A 22456-nucleotide genomic window follows, 5' to 3' on the forward strand; every position below is an offset into this window, starting at 1 on the left:
GGGAAGCACTGTGAGATGGGCAGCACTCCATTTGAGCATGAGGACTACTGTGTCCAGGCTAAGGAGTTTGGATTCTGTGCTAGGAACACAAGAGAGCCATAAAAGAGCTAACTGGTGGGGCTAGAGAGTTGGCTGAGTTGTTTGAGAACATTTGTTGCTCTTGCAGAGGAATTGGGTTTGCCTTTCCTGAGCCTACATGGTGACTCATGACCACTCATGACTCCAGGTCCAGGGGAACAGATCCCAATTCTGACCTCTGCAGGTACCAAACACACAGATGGTGTTGCATGTGCACAGATGTGCAAAATCAACCACACATAAACTAATAAAGTTAAATTAAAAAGCTAAATACATTTTTTAAAAGATCCAATTGGCATGCCTTTGATCTAGTACACAGAGCAGTCAGAGTTGCCCAGCACATCTCCTGAGGGTATTGTTTCTGGACCAGAGTGAGAATGGCAGAATCCTCAAGCCCTCAGCCAGAGCTCTAATCTCCACTCTATTGTAGGAGGACCAGGGCTTCCTTGTTCTTATGAAGACCTTGAGGGAAGGTATCTGATTCAATTAGATCTGACCTTAGAGGTTGATTGCAGGGACCAGAGCTGCCTAAGAAGGGATTTGATAAGAGTCCCAGGCCTAGTGGTCACAAGAGTCAAGGAAATATTTCAAGCAACACAGAATCTTGGGGGTTCTTCTTCACCGAATATATTCAGAATTTTGGCAGATGTTTATTGAAATGGTGGCATGGAGCCTATGGTTGATGAACCTGTCCGCAAAACTGACTGTTTTTATTTTTTTATTTTTAACATTAAAATCTCATCAGATTATATTATTATCCTGACATATAAAATTCTAGCACATATAGTGTAAGGAATTGATGGAGGACTTTCATTGGTTAATTAATAAAGAAACTGCCTTGGCCCTTTAAGAGAACAGAAAATTAGGTAGGCGGAGTAGACAGAACAGAATGCTGGGTAGAAGGCAGTGAGGCAGACGCTTCAGGCAGTCGCCATATGCAGTCTCCATGCTTCTCCTCTCTGAGATGGATGCAGGTTAAGATCTCTCCTGGTAAGCGACCACCTCGTGGTGCTACACAGATTACTAAATATGGGTTAAAGCAAGATGTGAGAAGTTAGCCAATAAGAGGCTGAAACTAATGGGCCAGGCTGTGTTTAAAAGAATACAGTTTCCGTGTAATTATTTTGGGTATAAAGCTAGCCGGATGGCGGGACGCAGCCCCGCCACTCCATTTACAAGGAATGATTTTAATTATGTGCAGACAACAGCAATGGCTGGAGTCTGAAAGAAGCCTGAATCCTTCTGTCGCACTGCGGGCTACCTCTATGGATTTGTCATCCTTCCCCAGCTGTTTCTTGGCTTTATCTCCCCCTGCCCCACCCCACTCAGTCTTTCTTCATGTCTCACTCTTTCTGCATGGCTGTTGCTTAATCAGCCCTGACTGGCTTTGCTCTCTTCCCACCTCTGCAGCCTGCTTTTCTCCTGCTCCCTGACTGATCTCCCGACACTGTAAATCTGATGGCTGTGGTTCCAACTGTGGCCTAGAGTTCTCATTTGGGAAACATCTCTCAGTTCCTGTGTTGATGGCATTTGGGGGCAAGACCTTTGAGTAGTGACTAAGGTGAGACATTAACAAACAGCATGAAGGCCCTGGCTAGTTGGCAAACCTTGACACTTAGACATCCCACCTTCCAGAATGCTGAACTGGATTCTGTTGTCTGTAATTTAGCCAGTTGGTGGCTTTTGGTTGTAGAAACATAAAATGGACCAAGACACTGATATGACTCATGACAGTCTCTTGATCCTTCCTCTGTCACTGGAATCTTGTCTGGGTTCCTTTGCCTAATAAGTAAGCCAAACCTCTTAGTGTAACACATAAGGAAGGCCTTTGAGATTTGGCCCATGATGTCTACTCATCTCTCCTGCTTGCCCTTTCCATTCATTCATTCACACACTCATTTATCCATTATGTTAGCTTTTTGTTTGTCAAACATCTGGTGATCCTCTTGCTCCTGCTTCTGCCTCTTGAATTCTAGGATTATAGGCTTGCACTATGGTGCATAGCTCTTTGTTTTTATTTAAAACCATTTGTTTTGAGGCAGAATCTCACTATAAAAGCCTTACTTGAACTTGTATTGATCCTCCTGTCTCCGCCTTGGATTGCAGGTAGACATCCCTGCTTGTTCTTTCCATTTGCAAATGGGTGTCCAGCCTCTCTGGGTGTCTGCAGCCGTGTTTCTCCATCCAGACACTGTTTGACGTGAGAAGTCTCTGACCCCCTGTTGGCTCTAGTCTCCTCCTGTGATCCTACTCTCTCCAGAACTGGCCCATTTCCTAAGACAGATGTCACTAAGTTTCTTTCAGACTAGCAGTTTGTTCAGCCCTCACCTGCCCCATATTAAATGCCATTTCCTATCTCTGGGCACCCTGCTTGACAGGAAAGACTGGCTGTTGTTATCTGTTGTAGGGAGGTAGACCACCAAGGACTTTCTCAGAGGCTCTGATGAAAGGACAACTCCTCCGTAAGTAGTGAACTTGGCAAGGCCAGTCTGAGGCTGGAGCCAATGCCTTGAAGAGTGAAGGTTGCAATTGCTGGGGCTGTGACTCTTATCTCTGGGTTGTGATCATCAGCTGTAACACAGCTGATGCATGTCTCATGTATCTTGTGTTCTTTCCCCAGCATTATCTGATTTGGCTCTATGATTACCTTGGTCATTATCCCCTGCTAATAGTATATAAGATGCTGAACTTCTTAATAAACTTCCTTGTATAAGTTGTCAGCTCCTACAAGACATCCTAGTCCCAGGTATTGCTTTTGTCCTCTTCATTTCTCACTCCTGGTCTCCTATCCAACACCTTGCTCTCTGGGACTCTTATTCCTGAAGGTTCCGGTCAGTTTATTGAGGGCAAGTGAACGGTTGAAAGCTTCTGTACTAGCCTTTGTGTTTCTACATCTGATGACAACTTTGGGTCAGTTGTCACCTTTTGGTAAGCTGTTAGTCGGTGTTAACTGACTTTGTGCTCATAGGCATTTCTTTTTCTGTGAGTCAAGCGCAGGCAAAGGAATTGGACTTTTGCCAGGTTCCTATAACGAAAGCACCAGGGAAAGTGGGACTGGGGAAAATCATATTCACATATAATTGCAGGGGGAAGGTTCTATTATGACTTGATTAGTCTCTAAATAGTCTCTGTACCCTTTGTTCTCCCTCGTGTTTTCTGCTTCATTCAGTTTCATGATCCTGCTTGAGATCGGTTAAACCTGTGTAACTGTGACGGAAGCAGCCACTTTATGCTTCTGTCTGTCTTTCCAGTCTTCCCTCATCTTTCCCCTAATCTTTTGTTATTCTTTGTAGATGAAGTTTTTTTTAAAAGTGTTTATTATGTATACAATATTCTGTCTGCATGTATGCCTGTAGGCCAGAAGAGGGCACCAGACCCCATTACAGATGGTTGTGAGCCACCATGTGGTTGCTGGGAATTGAACTCAGGACCTTTGGAAGAGCAGGCAATGCTCTTAACCTCTGAGCCATCTCTCTAGCCCTGTAGATGAAGTTTTAAGTATTCCAGGCTTATTTCAAACTCTACTTAGCTGGGGATGATCTTGAACTTCTGATGCTTCCATTTTTCAAATGCTGGTATTAGGTGCACCCCTGAGCATGGAATCAAGGCTAGAATTGTGCCCACTGAGCCCCAGCCCCCCACTTCCTCTTTTTTGTTTTGTATTTTTTGTTTTAAGGCTTAGTTCTACTCTGTACCGTGCACTGGACCTAAAGCCTCCTTGTGTCGCACCCTTCCTCATGTGAGAGTTACAGATATGCCCGACCCAACCCTCTTTCTCTTGTTCCTTCTGTCTCCTTCCTCCTCTTATTTCTCTTCCCCACTTCCTGTTAAATCAGGGTCCTGCGACAGGCCAAGGTTGGGCTATAAATCAGGATAGTTCAGCCTTTCTGTGATTACAGAGTATGCAATAGGCTTTTCTTTTGCTTCATCTTTAACAACCTGTCCCCTTCACAGGGTGTTCTAGTTGAAAGAGGGACCTTGGTAATGGCCCCTTCCTTTCTCATCTCAAATGGATTCTGCTACAAATATTGAACATGTCTTTAACACTGGTACTCAGAGGTCAAGGGCTAATTGCTTTTGATGAGAAAGAAAACAGAGTCATTGGGAAGAAGATCCAAGCCTCCCCCCCCCCTTGTGACGGGCTCTTGACCATTGTCTTATTGTAACCCTCATTTGTCTCCTAAAACCCCTTTGTGCCATTACACCCTTGAAGATGGAGATCTGAGGCAGGAAGGGCTCTGCTGTTTTCCTCAGTGCCTGTCACTGGCAGCGGGAATGAACCTGATGCAGCTAACTGGGTGACCTGATGACCATCCTCAAGGATGCAGGATGCTCATCTGCTTGATAGACAAGGGAGCTCCTTCATGACTCAGGGTCCTCTACTCAGGAGACAGAAGAGTGTCCCTCAGACTCCTTTGCAGGATGGTGAAAATGAAGCAGAAAGACAAGAGAACCTGGATGGAGTCAAGCGCCTACATCAGGAGAGGGATATTATGTCTGTGCCTCAGCAGTAGCTGTGTGTGACCCAGGGACAGTGAGGCTAATCAGCTGTACCTGAGTTTAGTTGTCAGGGACAGTGCGTGCTGCTGGGATCCCCGTGTTTTCTACAGAATTCTGCCCTTTAAGAGGAGACTGTTTGAAAGTGCTTTGTGCATGCTTGAAGCTTGAGAAGGGTCACTAGTTGATCAGTGGGGTCCTTACTAACACCTAGATCACAGGAGTGTGGACTAGGGCCTAGGCCATCAGCCTTGTTAAACAGTCTGGTTTGAGATGCTCTCGGAAAGACCAGCACGGCTCCTTTTTCCAGGGTGTGGAGCTCATTATGTAGAAGCTCCAGAGTGTCAGCCAGTGAGATGGAATTAGAACCGGAGGCTTAAGAGGCTTACCTTCCTCAGTCCTGTTTCCTAACTAGGTCTCCTGTCTCAGGCCACCAGGAGAAAATCTGTTTCCTTCTGATTCTGTCTGTCTTCCTGGTTTTTAGGACAGCAGTCAGAATCTGAAATTCCAGTAACACTATTACTAAGTTTTTTCTTTTTTTCTCCCAGAATCAACTTGTATTCTCTTTGTCTCTCCCCCCCCTTTTTTTTTGTGGTTAGGGTGTGCATCCAGGTCTCACATCACAGCACATGTATTCCATGTGCACAGCTTATGCTCAACGATTACCCTCAACTACATTTTTGTCGCAAAGAAATTTCCCTCAGGTATCCTTCTCTAGAAAAATTTGAAAGTATTATTCATTACTTTTGAAGAAATATACTTTCCCCCAATCATCCATTTTTCTTATTTATACAAAGTTTAATTTTCACTCTGTTCAAATATATTTTAAAGAACGAGAGTAGTAGCTATAGTTTTGTGCTGATTTGCTGAGAATGCTGTACCAGGCTTTTTCTTTTGGGCCACCAATCAGCTCCCAAATCATGATGTAGATTCCTTTTTTAAAAATATTTAATATTTTTTTTTATCATGTATACAATATTCTGTCTGTGTGTATGCCTGCAGGCCAGAAGAGGGCACCAGACCTTATTACAAATGGTTGTGAGCCACCATGTGGTTGCCGGGAATTGAACTCAGGACCTTTGGAAGAGCAGGCAATGCTCTTAACCGCTGAGCCATCTTTCCAGCCCACAGATTCTTATTATTAGATTCGATGCTCCACCCAGCTGAGGCTTGGTTCTGGATAGCTCTCCTAACTTAAATTTCTTGTTTCTCTTTATCTACCTTTCGCTCTGGGCCTTTTTACTGTTGTTCCTTCTGCACACCTTACTTTCACTTCTCCTGTGAAGCTGACCTGTGGCTGCCTGGCTTCTGGCCCAGGGTATATCCCTCCTTCTCTCCTCTCTTCTCTTGTTCTTCCCTCTCTTTATACAGATTTCTCCTCATACTTATTCTCTCTACCCACCAGCCCTGCCTAGTCTTTCTCTGCCTAGTTATTGGGCTTTCAGCTCTTTATTAGACCAATCAGATGCCCTAGGTTGGCGAGGTGAAACACATGCAATACATCGTCACATAATTAAACACACACCCTTACATCATTAAACAAATGCAGCATCAACAAATACAACAATCTTTAAATAGTTAAGGTGATATTCCACAACAGAATGACCTCCACATACTCCTGTATTTTGAATACTTGGATCCTATTTGGTGAAACTGTTTGGGAAGGATGAGGAGGTGTGGCCTTGTTGGAGGAGGTATATCTCTGGTGGTGGAGTTTTCAACAGATTAGTACAGTTCCCAATGTGTTCTCTTCCTTCTGCTTGCCATTTTGAGAGGTGAGCTTCAGTTTCTGCTTGAATTCTGCTCTGATTTTGGTTCACGATGGACCGTGATTGGGTAATGTAAACTGAAACAATTCTTTCTACCACTAAGTTGCCTTTGGCCATGGTGCTCAGCACAATAGCAGAAAAGCAAACTAGAATCGTTATTCAATCCCCCCCCCCCGACTATTTCAGATTCAATACTTTTCCTAATGTAGTTTTCAGTGAGTTCATTATTGTTATGTGTGAAGACTGCTAGTTGTTATATGTTGATTTTGTATCCTGCAAATGTACTTGTATTGTTTGTAAGTCTAAGCTGTTTCTGATAGAGGATAAAGGATCTTTTAATTATCCATGTCTTTTGAAAATAGGGATAATATGACTTCTTTTTTTTCTAATTTCATCCTTTATGTTGGAGCACTACATTGAATAAGAGAGGTGGTAGTGGATATCCTTGTCTCATTCTTCATTGTTTTAGAAAGTGATTTTCATTTCCCCATGTAGGATAATATTGGGGACAGGTTATTGTACATGGTGTTTATTACTTTGTAGTATGTTCCATCCATTCTTCACTTCTCCAGCACTTTTGCCATGAAAGCATGTTGAGCTTTATCAACTGTTTTTTCCTGCATCTGTCCAGAAGATCATGTGATTTTTTTTCCGTAAGTTTAATTATATGCTATATTGCATTTATCCATCTATGTATGTCAAACCATCCTATATATCCAAGATGAACTCTACATGATGTAATATTCATAATGTTTTCCTCAAATGTGTTTGCAAGTATTTAGCTAAGAACTTGGACCTCTATGTTCATCAGGGAAATTGCTCTGTAATCATCTGCTGCCTGCAGATTTGGATATAGAACTTGCAGCTACTTTTCTAGCACCATGTCCGCTTACATGCCACCATGCTTCCTGCCAATGATGACAATGGACTAAACCACTGAACTATAAGCCAGCCCCAATTAAATGTTTTCCTTTATAAGAGTTGCTGTGGTTATGGTGTCTCTTCACAGCAATAGAAGACCTAAGTAAGACAAGTGGCATTGAAGATTTTTTTCTTTTCCTTTGCCAGAGGGTTGAAAAAGAAAATGTAATCAAAGAATACCCTCAAGTTGCTGATCCAAAGACTGATGGTGTTTGGCCCAATTTAGTCAGTCACCGCGTGTGGATGCTAAACTGTTACTATAGTGTCAGAGACATGAACTCAGCATGTCAGGCTGTAGATATTTTTTGGAACAGGTCTCCAAATACATGGTCCTAGGGTTCATACATTCATGTCAAGCAATGTAAGACTTTCTATTGCCAAAAACCTTCATGAACTCTTAAGGCTTGATGTATGAAAATTTTTATTTGTCAGCACTGTGAGGCCTTCTCATTACAATTGCTGTGTTAGTCAAGGAAAAGGCACAGTGAAGGGTGCTTTACATATACCAGAAACTGGAACTCAGGGCACACCCTTCCTCTGAGAAGTCTAACTGTGAGGGTGGTCTTCACAGCTTTGATTTTCTGGACATGAAGCTCATGATAGCGTTGATGCATTCCTCTGACAGCCACCTTTCTTTGAGGGTAGTGCACTCTTCAGCATTAACTGCATGGAGCTTTTCTTTCTCATTTTTTCTGATTAACTGTTTGGAAATTCTCATGGACTGATGAAACAAAACCAGTAAGAAATTATTCCAACAGGAACAGGATCAGTCCATTCCTGCCATCCACTGTAATAAACTGATACTGTTAGATTTTACTAAGACATATATAATCGGTTTACCTTTAAGGTACACAGAGATGATTCTATTAGTTTAGGGCAAGAGGTCTGTTATTATAAATTTCTAAACAGCCCTAGATGGATACAAATCTTCTGGTTCCAGGATAACACACTCAACAGCAAGGATGTAAGATCAGCCACGAGCTACTACTTATACAAACTGATGTGCTATAGAGTGGAGTCCCCTAAATATACTCAACCTCCTTACCTCCCACCTGAATTCCAAAGCACAAAAGCTTGGTGTCTACTAGCACCCTTCTGTAAGGATTTCCCATTTGACCTTGTATCATGGAAATAAAATGTCTATGTGGTTAAGTTCTCTTTTTAAAAAAAAATCACAATTCTCAAAAATCATAGTAACTTTTAACAAAATCCAGAGGTGTTTCAAGCCAACTGAAGACATGTCTCGTCTTCTTAGGATGTGCCCTCCTAAGGCACACTTTCCTCTTGGGAAATGATTTCCACATCCCCATAAGTAAAGGTCAAATACTAACGTTTGGTGGGAGCTTCACATATGCTTTCAGCCTGGTCCAGATTTCTTTCTCAAAAGTGCTGTCAGGAAAAACTTCAGTGACGAGGCCTTGAGCACAGGCCTCTCTTGCTGTGAGCTTCTTCCCAAAGAGAAGCATCTCAGTTGCCTGCAATGCAAAGCAAGATGCGACCCCAGCTTAATAAAGAAAGGCTTCAGCTGACTTCAGAACAGCCAGCCAGTGGGAGATGCAGATGTACTCATGGCTCTTAAGGTTGCCTGTCTTTCACAGGAATAGGGAAGCCAATGACCACACCGGACAAAGGTTTCAAACAGCTGAGACTATAACTGGTTCTGCCTCTTTAGAAGTTAAAACAGCAGCTGCTTCTATGAGGATCTGCATTGCAGAGCCAAGAATAGGAAGCCCAGGACAGAAAAGGCCTGAACCCCTAGTAGCTATGAAACACTGTAAATGATAACAAAAGGGAGCAGGGTAGAACAACCACATCCATAGGGTCAACCTTTGAGGTATTCAGAATCCATTCCCTGCCTGGTTGCTGTAATGGTTGACTCTGGATGTCTTCTTTCCCTGCACAGGTACTCAGATTACTGCAGTGGGAATGAAGGGACATGGGGGTGGCTTACATTGCACTTCTATAAAAACCGAAGCCAATGAGCAATTGTTCTTTCTATAGTTGAGAAACACAAATCCCAAAGGTCTATCTGTCTTAACTTTGAAGAGCTAGTTCTGTTCAACTTCTCAAAGTTTAACTGATTAATAACCCCAGCTTGGTGACGACAGCACGGTGAGGTTAAAGTTCGTATGCACGTGTACTATCTACGTATGCATGTGGGGGCATCCACAGCAAAAAGTCTAATAGTCACCAAATAGTCTTCCTTACCATACAGAGATGGCGACCAATGTCTGCTAAGCCCTTCCCTATGCCCTTCTTCTCCAGTCCTATCTTCATGTCCTTGGAGCTACTCCATGGAGGACAAGTAGATTTGCACAAACACAGAGCTAGCTAGACCTGAGCAAACAGTCAGTGGGCTACCTTGGGTATCTCAACACACAGCATAATAACTGGTAAAAGGCAGCTCTGACTGGGAGTCACAGTGACTATGACTATGGAGCTGATAAGAGCTGGCGACTTCAAGAATTCACATGGCTTCAAAGAGAAGATGTCACCATGTTATCTCAGAGGTTGTTGCTCATCCACACAGTTAGGTGACTCTGAGCTGATCACATCTGTAAAGGCTTCCTAGTCCCGGGCCTTCAAGGACTGTCACATAGCTGTGGAGGACAAAGTCTTCTGCTGCCACCAGAGCTCCAGCTCTCGGCCACCAGCTGTCACACATGGTCCCTGCATCATGAACTGCAGAGCAAATATCCTGACCCTTCCCTTACATCGGTTCTCCCTTTAGTCTGGTTCTTCCATGCTGTAGAGCAAATAGTCATCCTGCAAACTTTGCCCAAGGGAGGAAGACAGAGTACAGGATTGCCTTGGCAACAAAGACAACACACTGCATTTTTTTTTTTGTATTTTTCAAGACAGGGTTGCTCTGTAGTTTTGGTGCCTGTCCTGGAACTAGCTCTTATAGACCAGGCTGGCCTCGAACTCAGAGATCCGCCTGCCTCTGCCTCCCGAGTGCTGGGATTAAAGGCATGCGCCACCACGGCCCGGCAACACACTGCATTTTAAGTTTTTCTCAGTTACCTTTGCTGAGCCCATTATCTTCGGAAATGTATAAGAGGAGCATGCTTCTGGACTCTGGCCGAGGTGGCTAAATGGAGTATGAAATGTTGCCTATTTGGGATTGAGGAAGAACAGAAAAGCATTAAGATATATAGAGGTTAGTCTATAATTCAACTCTGACAAAGTTATGTAATTACTATTTAATATTAAATTCACAATTTGTATTTTCGTATTTAAGACACAGTCTTGCTATGTAGCCCACTCTGGCCTAGAACTTAACCATCTTATGCCTCAGCCTCTTGAATGCAGGGATTACAGGAATGTACGACTGTGTCTAGCTCAGTATTCCTAACTGGTGAGGACATTTAAATTAAACTTATGTGTTATACTATGAATACACTATTCACTTCTAGTGTGTTATCAATGGGGTTTTACAAATATGTAAATTATGTGCCACCATCAATTTCAGCTGAGAAAATACTTAGCACACCAAAAGCCCCCTTATGGCCCCCTGTGGGCAAGCCCTTCTTTCTACCATCCCCAAGCATCACTATCTGCTCTCTGTCCCTGCTATTCCCCCGCCCTTGTTTTTTTTTTAGAAGGTTACATGCATGGAATCCTATTACAATAGACCTTTGCTCCTTGCTCCTGTCCCTTGGCATAAGGTTTGGGAGTCACTCATGCACTGCACATTGGTGGTCTCTTTCTCATCATGACTGCTCTTACCATGTGTACGTGGCATCATTTAACGACCTACATGCCAGTTAATGCTTTTACTAATGTTTCCAGCATTGTGGCCATTATTAATAGGGCCAGTCACAACCACAGACTTACTTGATATAATATATAAAATTCCCCTTTTTCAATGATACCTCAACAAAGTTGAAAAAATTTCTTTTCAGATTCGTTTTACTAAAGAAGTAGATGTGACTAGAGTAGCCATGCATCAACACCCCATTCTGAGACAGGAGAGCCCCACTTTGTCCATGCCCTTATTCAGCTTCCCCAGGAGAAGTCCTTAAGCCCCACACATCACTATGAACACAGCGCTGCCTCATGTGTTCTCAGTTCACACGTTAGCGGTGTCCTCAGAGTCGAGCTCTTCCAGGCCGCCTCCAGGTGCAAGGAAGAAATCCATAAGGAAGCAAAGCTGAGCTTCTCCTTTCTATTTGAGGGGTAAACACTCATACACACGATCTGAGGGCCATGCTTTGTTCTGTTGGCTCTAATTCTACCTCTACGGCTTCTTCTATTTTCCTTTGTTTTGATTCTCTGTGCCAATTCTCCCTTGCTTCTCAGTTCGCTTTGCTTAAATACATTTTCTTTTTTTGTTGTTTTTAAACAGGAGGCTTAAGGCAAAAGAACAAAGTTACAAGAATTAAATCCCTTTGGTCATAGCACATTCCTTAGATAAGTGATAAGGAGACAAGCCATTTACCATGGCAACTCTTCAAGGTTTCAGTTGTAAGACTGACAAGGGGCTGGGGACACAGCGCCTGGGTGAGACAAGCTGCAGAGAGAGCTGCACAGAGAGTCGGGTGTTATCAGTCAGACTCGCCATAAGAAGGATTGGCATGGTCTTTTAGGTTGCTTTGTGTTAGTAACTTTGCTTAGACATCTGCAACTCTGACTATGGATGAAGACCAGAAGTCAATTTGCTGCAGTTTTTTTTTTTTCTCTTTCCATTATGTGCAGTGCAGGCGTTGAATTTGGGTTGTTGTGAGGACTAGTTTTATAGTAACTTGATCCAAGCTAGAGTTACCTGAGGAGATAGAACTGCACTTGAGAGAAAGCTCTCGTAAGGTTGGCCTGTAGGCAAGGCTGTAGAGTAATGCCTTGATTGATGATTGACGTGGGAGGGGTAATCCCACAGAGAGTGGTGCCACCTCTTGGCTGATGGTCCTCGGGTGGTCTAAGAATGCAGGCTGAGCAAAGCCATGAAGAACAGGCTAGTAAGCAGCACTCTCCCACGGTCTCTGCTTCAACTCCTGCTGCCTGGTTCTTGCCCTGTTTGAACTCCTGTCTTGACTTCCATCAATGATGGAAGTGATGTGGTACTGTAAGCCTTTCCTCCCCAACTTGCTTTGGCATGGGCTTTTTATCACAGCCGTAGAAGATCTAAAGAGTTGACATAATTAGTACCAAGTACGTTTACTAGCTAAGCTCTCTTGCTCAACCCCTAGAGAAGCAGGCTATTTTTAATGCTCTCTTTCATGGTTTAAAGAGCTGTTTCATTTCTTGTATGGTATTTTTATTTCTCCTCACTACTAATTTTTCTACTTGATTCTTGATTGATTGCTTTACAAATTGACTTTAAAAATATTTTGGAGTGACCAGCTTTTGTTGGATGAGTTGAAATATTGTGTTTTCTCAATCTTCCATTTGTCTCGATTTTGCCCAAGAGTTCTGTCTGGCTTCAGATTCTAGGGTTACTTTCAATATAGTCGTGTAGATGACAAGCATGCTCATGTTTTCCCTATACTTAAGAAGAAACTTTTTTGAGACAGGGTTTTACTCCATAGCCCAGATAGGCTAGCCTCGAACTCATGACAATCTTCCTGCCTCAGCATTTCAAGTGCTGGGATTACAGGTATAAGCCAACATACCCATCTATTTATATAGTTTTTCAAAGAATAATAAATAGTTAAGGAAGGGAATCACTTGATATAACTACACAAATGCTTAATTACCAATAGTAAAACATACTAGTTATTTTCATGCGTATTTGTGAGAATATATGATATATGCAGCATATGAATAAAACATAAAATACTCTTATTAATGTCAATTTTCTTTTTACCCCAGAAACTTTGGTTAAGAAAAGGCCCTTCAAGGATATAATCAGAAAAGCAGCCACAGATAAGTTGACATAAACAGGGACATACGAGCTGGGCAAGGAGCAGTTACGACATTGCTATTTCTAGAGTTGGAATGGTGGGTGCAGTTAAGGGCTGACGCTCTAGCAATGAACTGATTTAAGATTTTGGGACAGTCCCTTATCCTCCCTGTGACAGTTTTCTCTATCTGTAACTTAGTATGACCTCATAAGGCTGCTGAGTGTATTGCATAAAATGTGTGTATGTATTAACAGAGTACCTCCACACTGTGAGCATGCAAACATTTATTTGAACAAATTTAAAACTCACATGGAAACAGTGCATTTGCTGACAGAGAAGCTACTAGTATTTTTAACCACTAGTTGTATTTAAGATCAGTATCCATCATAGACAACAGCATAGCAATGGGTATTTTAATAGAGTTGAATGTGAGCCTCTTGTTCAATGCAGTATTTGTTTATGACGTCAATAAAAACCCAGGGAATCTCTTCAGTGGTTAATTAAGAAATGCTGGCCCCTCCTAAGGAGAAGGCAGCAGAAGAACCTGGGAGCTGCTGGTCTATAATTCTGGGGTAAGCACTAAGATAACTGTCATCACATCTGTGCTTACAATAACAAAACTCAAAACTAGCCCAAGGTTTCAGAAGCCAGGCACTGGTGGGATTTGCTAAGCTACAGAAACCAAATGCTGGCACTGGTTTACATCTGAGTGATGAAATGAGAGATTTTTCCCTAATTAACAAATTTTGGGATGCATATTTAAGGTACGTATACAAACACATACACACACACAACACACACACAAACACAGTAAAACTGCTGCTTTAGTGAAACCAATAAGCTCATATATTCACATCCAGGTATAGCAATAATTTATTCATTTGCCAAAGTTCTTGTATAAATTCCACTATGATTGACTACAGTCCTCACACTGTAATTTAGAAGCTTTGGCACCATGTATCTGCCACTCTGTATCCTCTGAACTATATGTCCCTAATCCTCCCACCCCCATCCATTATCCTACAGATTAGCTTTTTTTAAATGGTCCTGGGGATCCAGCACAGAACATTTCCCTTCTAGTTTACTAATCAACACATCCATCTCCCGTGTGTGTTTGTTTGTTTGTTTTTTTAACTAATTTTTTTGTAGTTTCTATATTTTTAGAAATTGTAAGTTTGGGCACTACAGAAAAATACTACAGTAAGAAAAAAATAAAACAAAAATACAAGTTAGGCATGGCGGCATCCACCTTTAATCTGAGCTTCTGGGAGGCAGAGGCAAGAGTATTTCTGTGAGTTCCAGGCCAGCCTGGTCTACCTACATAGTCAGTTCTAGGCCAGCTAGTGTGACATACTGAGACTCCCTCTTTCTCTCTCTCTCTCTCTCTCCCATTCACACACACACACATGCACAAACACATAAACTCACAAACACACATGCTAAATACAGTGGTGAACACAAAGCTGAACTGTGTTGAGGGCTCAAATTTCTCAGGGTTTAGTTTTCTTATCTAAAAAGGAAGGAGAGCAGTGAATGACCAAAGTCCTTTCTCTTTCTAGAAGCCTAAATATTAGGCTTCCTGAACTAGGAAAAGAAGATCAAGCAATCCTGCAAGCTGTCAATAATCTCCTAAGCACCTTTGAGTAATATGAAAACTGAAAACTGAACAGCTATGTAGTCTGATTAAAATACAGAACTGTTTGGGTTGGGGCAATGTTTGCAATACCAGTGTTTAGAAAAAGTAATTAACAATGAAGGACAAACACAAATTGTCAGGCTAGATTAAGTCTTTAAGAACTATCTAAATGACTGCATTCTACCACTGTCTTGCTGTGTTTTCTGTGGCTGTGATAAAACACTGACCAAAAGCAACTTGGGGAGGAAAGGGTTTATTTGGGTTATAGGTTACATCACTGAGGGAAGTTAAAGCAAGAACTCAAGAGTCAGAGGCAGGAACCATGGAGAAACAGTGCTTATTGGCTATTCCCCACAGCTTGCTCAGCCTGCTTTTTGTTTTTCCACGACCCAAGTTTACCTGCACAGTGGTGGTATTGCCCACAGTGGGCTGGGCCCTCCCACATCAATCATTAGCCAGGAAAATGCACCACAAACATGCCCTAGGACCAACATGATGGAGAAACATTACCCAGTTGAGTTTATCCTCTTTATAAGTAACTCTATTTTGTGTCAAGTTGGCAAAAAACTAACCAGACAACCATTAACCCCTTGTAATATACTGAGGAATAGTCACAATACAGAATGGAGGTACTCACGGACTGACCTGTGCTTGCACAAGTAGACTTACCTTGTCTGATGCATAGACAGCATCAAACAGTCCCAGAAGGGTAACGGAGATTCCTACAGCTGGGCCATTTACTACTGCAACCAGAGGCTTGGGAAAGTCTATAAAAGCATTTACAAATTCCCTAAAAAAAATGTAAATAGAAAATCATTAAACATCCCAAAGTGGCACCACTAACTATAGAAAGAAATGTATAAATTTGATATGATATCGCTTTATAGGGCCACATCCCCTGATTGGCCCAGGATCCCTATAAATGGCACCTAATGACTCCTAGAGGCTAAGGCCAGTTCACATCTTGGGCACTGAAGTCAGGGTTGTGGGCCAGCTGTGACCTGAGACATGACAGTGGATGACTACATGCTTAACTGCATATTACGGCTCAGGGGGACTGAGAGACTTGGCAGACTGGGATAGGAAGTTGAAGCCTCAAACCTCCTTCAACAGCTTTCAAGACTACTTCAAGGACTCAGCCAGCATCCGCAGGCACTGTCTATTCACCCTGCTGCGTGGGAACTCAGACTCCCTCTGCCTTTTCCTCACCTTACACTTTCCAGTCAACTTCATGAAACTACAGGATGAAGAGGAGTAATCTTTGGGGAATCATGATTAAGTGCATCAGCACAGACAAGTGGTCATTTTACTATGGGGGGGGGGTGTGCGGTGAGGCGATTACTCATTGATTTAAGCATTTGCTTCATAAGTGTGAAGATTGGAGTAGAGTTTGAATTCCGAGAATCCCCATAAATTCTGGGTAGACATGGAAGCCTACTTGTAATTGGCCTCAGAATGGGAGCCTAGAACAAGCATGTGAGTAAGCTCTGGGTTTGAGAGATCTAGTTTCAGTGAACAAAATGAAGGAGTACGCTGGCTAGTTGTATGTCAACTTGACACAGGCTAGAGCCATTTGGGAAAAGAGCCTCTCAATGGAGAAAGTGCTTCTATGGTATTGGGCTATAGACAAGTCTGTGGTGCATTTTCTCAATTAGTGATTGATGTAGGGGGCCCAGACCATTGTGGGTGATTCCACCCCTGGGCCGACAGACATGGAAGTTATAAAAAAGCAGGCTGAGCAAGGCAGGAGAAAGCAAGCCAATGAGCAGTACTCCTCCATGGTCTTTGGATTGGTTCCTGCCTTCAGGTTCCTGCACTTGTTTCATTTGATGATGGACCATCAGGTGGAAATATAAAAGGAATTTCTTCTCCAAGTGTTTTTGGTCCTAGTATTTTATCACAGCTACAAAAACAGGAAATGACCAAAAGCAATGAAGAAAATATTTGACATCAACCACAGACTCCACATGCACATGAATGCACTGTACCTACACTCATGCTCACCATGAAGACACATGAAGTTGGAGGAAAAAGAATTACTCTCTGGGATCAAACAAAGGTCACTCTTACCTCAGTACCACAGCACCCATTTCAGCTGCCTCCTCCATTCCACCAGAGGCACTGGTGAAGTTGGTTAGGTCATTCCCACTGCAGTAATAGTCACCAGCTCCTGCGAACAGTCAATCAACAGAGCCACGATTCCTTCACATACCAATAATTCTAGAGCTATGTGCATCTGCTATGTGCAGGGCTGGGCCAGTCATTAGGAGAACACGAGGGAACCTCATTTACACACTAGGGACTAGCAAGGCATGGGTGTTAAAGAACCTAAGTAAATGCAGATGGTGTGACTAGAACATGACAGATGACCATGTGGTATGACTGTGGAGCAGGCTTAGTCTACTGTGGTGTTTAGGGTGGAGCTCACACAGGAAGGGGCAGCTGGACTGAGAGCTGAACAACAGGCAAGGCTAGCAGAGAGGGAACAATGCACATGAGATTCTGTGTCTGTGCTCTCCAGGGTCTACACAACAGCCCGAAAGAAGAGCCCCCAGCGCTGAAGCAGAGAAAGAACAGGGTGCAGGGTGGGGGCAGCTATAGTCAAGATGAGTGGACAGACTGTGTGGGACTGTCTAGATTACAATAAGAACCATTATCTCTACATTAAGAGTCACCGAAGTTGTATGATTATTTAAGTACTGTTTGTCTACAACAAAATGGTTTCTTCTTAATGACTTTTGTTTTGAGACAGGATCTGAAGTAGCCAAGGTTGGCTTCAAACTCCCCATATAGCTGAGGATGACCCTGAGCTGCTGATTTCCTGACCCTCCCTACCTACTGATTGCCAGTATTGAAGTCCTGAGTTACAGTACCATGCTGGGGATCAAACCCAGGGATTCCTACATGATAGGCGAGCACTCCATTTCAGGCTACTTCCCTAGCACCCTTAAACAGTTTTGATAACTGTAAATATTGGAGTGATCCCAGGCCAAAAGAAGACAGGATGGTTCCCATTTATGTGCATAGGATGCATTCCAGAGGGTCTACAAATCCCTGAAACATGGGCACGGTATCAGGCTCTCCAATATGTATTTCTTTTCCAACTGATCCCCCATACCCTCAAGTTTTACATCTATGGATTCAACCAGCAGAAAATACTTGAAGACCAAAAAAAAAAAAAAAATAGTCATCCATAATAAATATTCATGGACTTTTATCCTTGTGACTATTCTTTCCTAAACAATGTAATGATTACTGACATAGATAGCATCATTCTCTGTTAGGTATTATGACACCGAGAGGGGATTCAAGATCCTTGGGATATGTGGCCGTTCCATGCAGATACCACATGATTCTACACAGGGAACATGAGTGTGAACAGTCCTATTTTGATGAGAGTCATGGAACTAGTTCCCAGAGGGTGCTGAGGGTGACTGTATGTGCATACCTGTGAGGAAGTTCAACATATAGATTAGGTAAGATATTTATAGTAACAAACTTTAATAATAACAATATATGAGTTATTTAAAACATACTGTGAATTTTCTTGAAACTTCTACTTATTTCTAGACCCTGGATGACAACACATCACTCAAATTTTGGGAGGCAAAACCCCCGAAAGGAGCATTCAGTTAAAAAAGGCTACTGTACTGATGCCTCAGAATGCTCCAGATGCTCTTCCTACCCTGCCATCTCAGCTGCCGGGGGCAGTCATATCCAGATTCCATCAATCAACAGAGCAGAGATTCTCTCCAGTACTACAGGAGTTTTGTAATTTGAGCTGAGCAATATGTACTCTTGCGTTCCATGAATTTCACTAAGCCATTCTATAAGGATCATCCACATTTCTGCAAGTATCAAGAATTTGCCTTTTTTATTGTCGAGCATAATTCTACAAACAGTTACAAGTCAACCTGTTTGTGGACGGATGCGTTGTTTTCTGCTGTGGCTCTTGTGAGTCAGACAGCATGAGCGTTACTATGTTAGGTTGGGACTGACGACTTATCAGGAGTAATTATCAAAGAGTTGTTATAGCACGAGCACGATAACATGGTCCATTTATACATCAATCCACTGGAGCGCTGAGAGATATCTTCAGTCAGCATCAGTTCTACCTTGTAAGAAATTCCCTAAAATAGAAAGTGAATGAGTCCATGAAAATGGCCTTACCTGTGAACACGGTAATGGCTGAGTTGTCTGTGCTGGCGTTTTTAAGTGCAAGCAGAATCTCCTGATACATCTATGTGAACAGAAAGACAGGGAAGGGAAGAGTAAACATGAGATCCATCGTCCAGTGGACTGAGCCACTGTATCTGTCTGCAAGCTTTCTTTCAACCCAGTGCCAAAGTAATTTTTTTAAAGGCTTACTTATTTCTGTTATATGCGTGAGTGTGTTGCCTTGTTTATGTTTGTGCACTGCCTCAGACCTGGTGCTTTTGGAGGTCTGAAGGGGGTGTCAGATCTGCTGTGACTGAAGGGACAGATGATGGTAAACCACCCTGTGGGTGGCTGGGAAACTTAGGGGACATGAGTGCTCTTAAGCACTGAGCCATCTCTCAGGTCCCAATAATTGTATTTTGATGATGAAAAAAGAGGCTGCCGGACAGGATTTCTGCTCCTCTGACAACGGCTGGGTGCACATGATGTACAGGTGCTGTGGCAGATGCACCAAATAACCACTTTGTCCAAAGGTGATCAAGAGAGACATATTTCTCGATTTTTGCATATGGACAGGGATGCTCCAACAGGGATGGGGGGAGTGAGGGGCAAGTGTTGCCGGAGCTCCTTCTGCTCCTTCAGCCAATAGCCGCTGAGATACCAGCCCATTGGGGCGTGGTCTCTCTTTTTAAAAATGTGGCCACTTTGCTCTCTGGCTTCCAGCTCTGCTTCTGACGACTAGGCTCTCTTCCTGATTGCGCAGAGGGCTGTTGTCTGGGATGGTGATCTGTAAGTTTTTTCCCCTTTAAATAAATAACCATTCTATTAATCATAATTCCAAACTGGTGTGGGATTGTTTGTGATTTACGCCATCATCTGGCGCCTAACGTTTGGTTTTAGGACCCCTCCTTTCCCCGCTCGGCTGCCTGCCGCCAGCGCGGCTTGGCGCGAGCCCTCCCTCCCTCAGCGGCAGCCTGTGCCTTGTGCGTGGAGACAGCGTTTAATGTAAGTTACACACAGTGGCTTTTCTTGCTGAAATTCTTTATATTTTCTCTTTACACGCCTCAGATTGACTCCAAGTCCCCACGCACCCTATCGTTTGCCCCCCCACGTGGATTTAAACTCCACAGGCCCGCACAGTCTCTGCCTGCCTGGCCTACTCTTTTCTGAGACTCTTTTAAATCTCCCTTGCAAGCGCAGCGCTTGGGTGGCGCAAACCAGCGTGCAGGTGGTTGCCGAAAAACTGCAACCCCTCAGGGCGACTCTGTCACGTGGAGGCCATACACAGCTGCGGCTTCCAGGTTGCTCTTCTTTTCCCTTGGATTCTGGGTTTCTAGTTCTGTGTATGGAATTGATTTAATTACATTTTCTTTGTTGAGCAAGTCGCATTTCCCAGTTTTTAACAAATACTAAGGCGGACACTGAAACAGGACCCCGTTTTAGTCAACTTTGCAGCGGTTCTAGTCGCGACTCTGCAACAGCACCACCGGCTGGATAATAGGTAATATGGCAGTTTTCGTTTCCAACACAAATTTTACTGTTTTGTTTATTAATACATTGGACTATATCATGCAAGGTTTATATGATTATGGGGATACCTTAATTTGCTTGTTACTAGGTTTCAGTTTTATTTTCCATATTCTATCATTAAGGAAGAATAAGGCACTCGTAAGAACAATACAATCTCTACGGACTAATAATGAACAACTAGTAGAAAGGATTAAAATTATTGAAAATCAGAGGTTATCTGAACAAGTGGATACTATGATAGACAAAATTGACTCCATATACAAGGGTACTAGGAAGTTACCTGAAAGGGTTCAGGCTGTTGAATTTGATGTTCAGACGTTATCACAAAGTTTTGATAAGGTAAAAGACAGAATGTACCTCCAAGATGGGAATCTACATGATATACAAGAAAAGTTTAAAGAGGACGTATTATCTTTGAAGGAAAAAATTAAAACTTTGGAAACACAAATACAGAATAGAGACGAAAAATTTGATACCTTAGTGAAATCACTAGAAACACATACAGGTCAGGAGATTCAGGATTTAAGAGAGATGATGATAAAAAGATTTGAAAAGATTGAAGAACTTATTGGAGCTGGTGAACAGAGTAAGGAGGCACAAGGACAGGATACAATGCCACCACCAGCTATTAGAACTGGCTTACCCAGGGTTTTAGCGACATACCCTGTAATTAATTCTGACAAAGCATCAACTTCCAAAGGCTCAAAGGGAGTCAAAGATGCTAGATGGAAGCCAATAGAACTGAATGATCTAAAAGAAATTAAGCAGGCTGTTGTTAATTATGGCTTGCACTCTGCATTTGTTAAGGAAATGATAAAGACTTGGGCCTCTAATGTCAGAGCTACCCCCCATGATTTCTCTCAGTTAGTGTCTGCAGTTTTAGATGATGGACCTTCCTTGATGTTTGGAATTTATTTCAGAGAAGAATCCAAACATATGGAACAGCAAGGAAGAGCAAAAGGTGTGGAGGTTTCCCAAGATCAAATTCTTGGTGTAGGAGCATATGCTGATCCACAGGTCCAAGCTCTTTACGACGAAGAAGTATTATGTCTATGTCACCAAGCAGCCTTAAATGCTTGGAATAGGATACAAGATCCAGCGAAAAGGGTCGAATCATATACCAGGATTAGGCAGGGACAGGGAGAACCCTTTATTGACTTTTTGCAAAGATTAATTAAGGCTCTGGACATAGGGGTAACAGACCCAGAAGCTAGACGAATACTTCTTGAATCTCTAGCTTTTGAAAATGCAAATGTAGATTGCAAAAAGATAATTGGGCCTTTAAAGTCTAGATCAGCACCTATAGATGCATACGATGAATGTTGAGACTTTTAGCTATAATGACGAATCTTGGGTAGGAGAAGCAATTTCCAAAGCAATGAGGAGACATCAAACTGCCAGGTGTTTTAATTGTGGTAAATTAGGGCATCTGCAAAGGGATTGCAGACAAAGAACTTCTAGGAATAATATCTCCTCTGGGAATGACAAAAATAGGAGACCTCGGCCTTCAGGTATATGTAGGAGATGCGGTAAAGGCCGACATTGGTCCAACGAATGCAGGTCAACAACAGACAGACAAGGAAACCCGATACCATCGGGAAACCCCTTGAGGGGCCTCTCGCAGGCCCCCAAGCCAACAGTGGCCCAGTCATTCCCAGTCACAGTGGAGAACGTGCCTCACCAAGAAAACTAAAAGCTCCAATTTCTGCTGTAAAAAGTAATACTGGTCTAAATGATGAATTACATGTGGAGGACGAGTCAAAAAATCCAGTAGGACAGAGTAAACGTATATTTTGGCAGACTTCTATTAATGATCAAAGACCAAAGCTAAGAGTCTGTATAAATGGCATTTTTATTGAAGGCTTATTAGACACAGGTGCGGATGTAAGTATCATTACTCCAGAATCTTGGCATCCGAATTGGCCTCTTCAAGAGGTAGATGTTCAGTTCCTGGGAATTGGAACCCTGTCTCGTGTAAAACAAAGCACAAGATGGGTCGAATGCATAGGGCCTGAAGGGCAAATAGG

General features: G+C 42.7%; 1 protein-coding gene across 4 annotated transcripts in view; it reads right to left on the minus strand.

Moving 5' to 3' along the window:
* Window positions 1-7669: 7669 nt before the first annotated feature.
* LOC119816254 (enoyl-CoA delta isomerase 2) overlaps window positions 7670-22456 on the minus strand; it is a 46120-nt gene continuing 31333 nt past the window's right edge. For all 4 annotated transcript variants that reach the window (XM_038332744.1, XM_038332746.1, XM_038332743.1 and 1 more), the window contains 6 exons: window positions 18912-18981; window positions 16812-16911; window positions 15411-15531; window positions 10290-10379; window positions 8597-8740; window positions 7670-7986 (listed from right to left, as the gene is read on the minus strand). In XM_038332744.1, the coding sequence (XP_038188672.1) occupies window positions 7831-7986; window positions 8597-8740; window positions 10290-10379; window positions 15411-15531; window positions 16812-16911; window positions 18912-18981 (681 nt within the window). In that variant the 3' untranslated portion in view covers window positions 7670-7830. The remainder of the gene's footprint in view (window positions 7987-8596; window positions 8741-10289; window positions 10380-15410; window positions 15532-16811; window positions 16912-18911; window positions 18982-22456) is intronic.

This window comes from Arvicola amphibius, chromosome 6 (genome assembly GCF_903992535.2).
Source record: "Arvicola amphibius chromosome 6, mArvAmp1.2, whole genome shotgun sequence".
NCBI lineage: Eukaryota > Metazoa > Chordata > Mammalia > Rodentia > Cricetidae > Arvicola > Arvicola amphibius.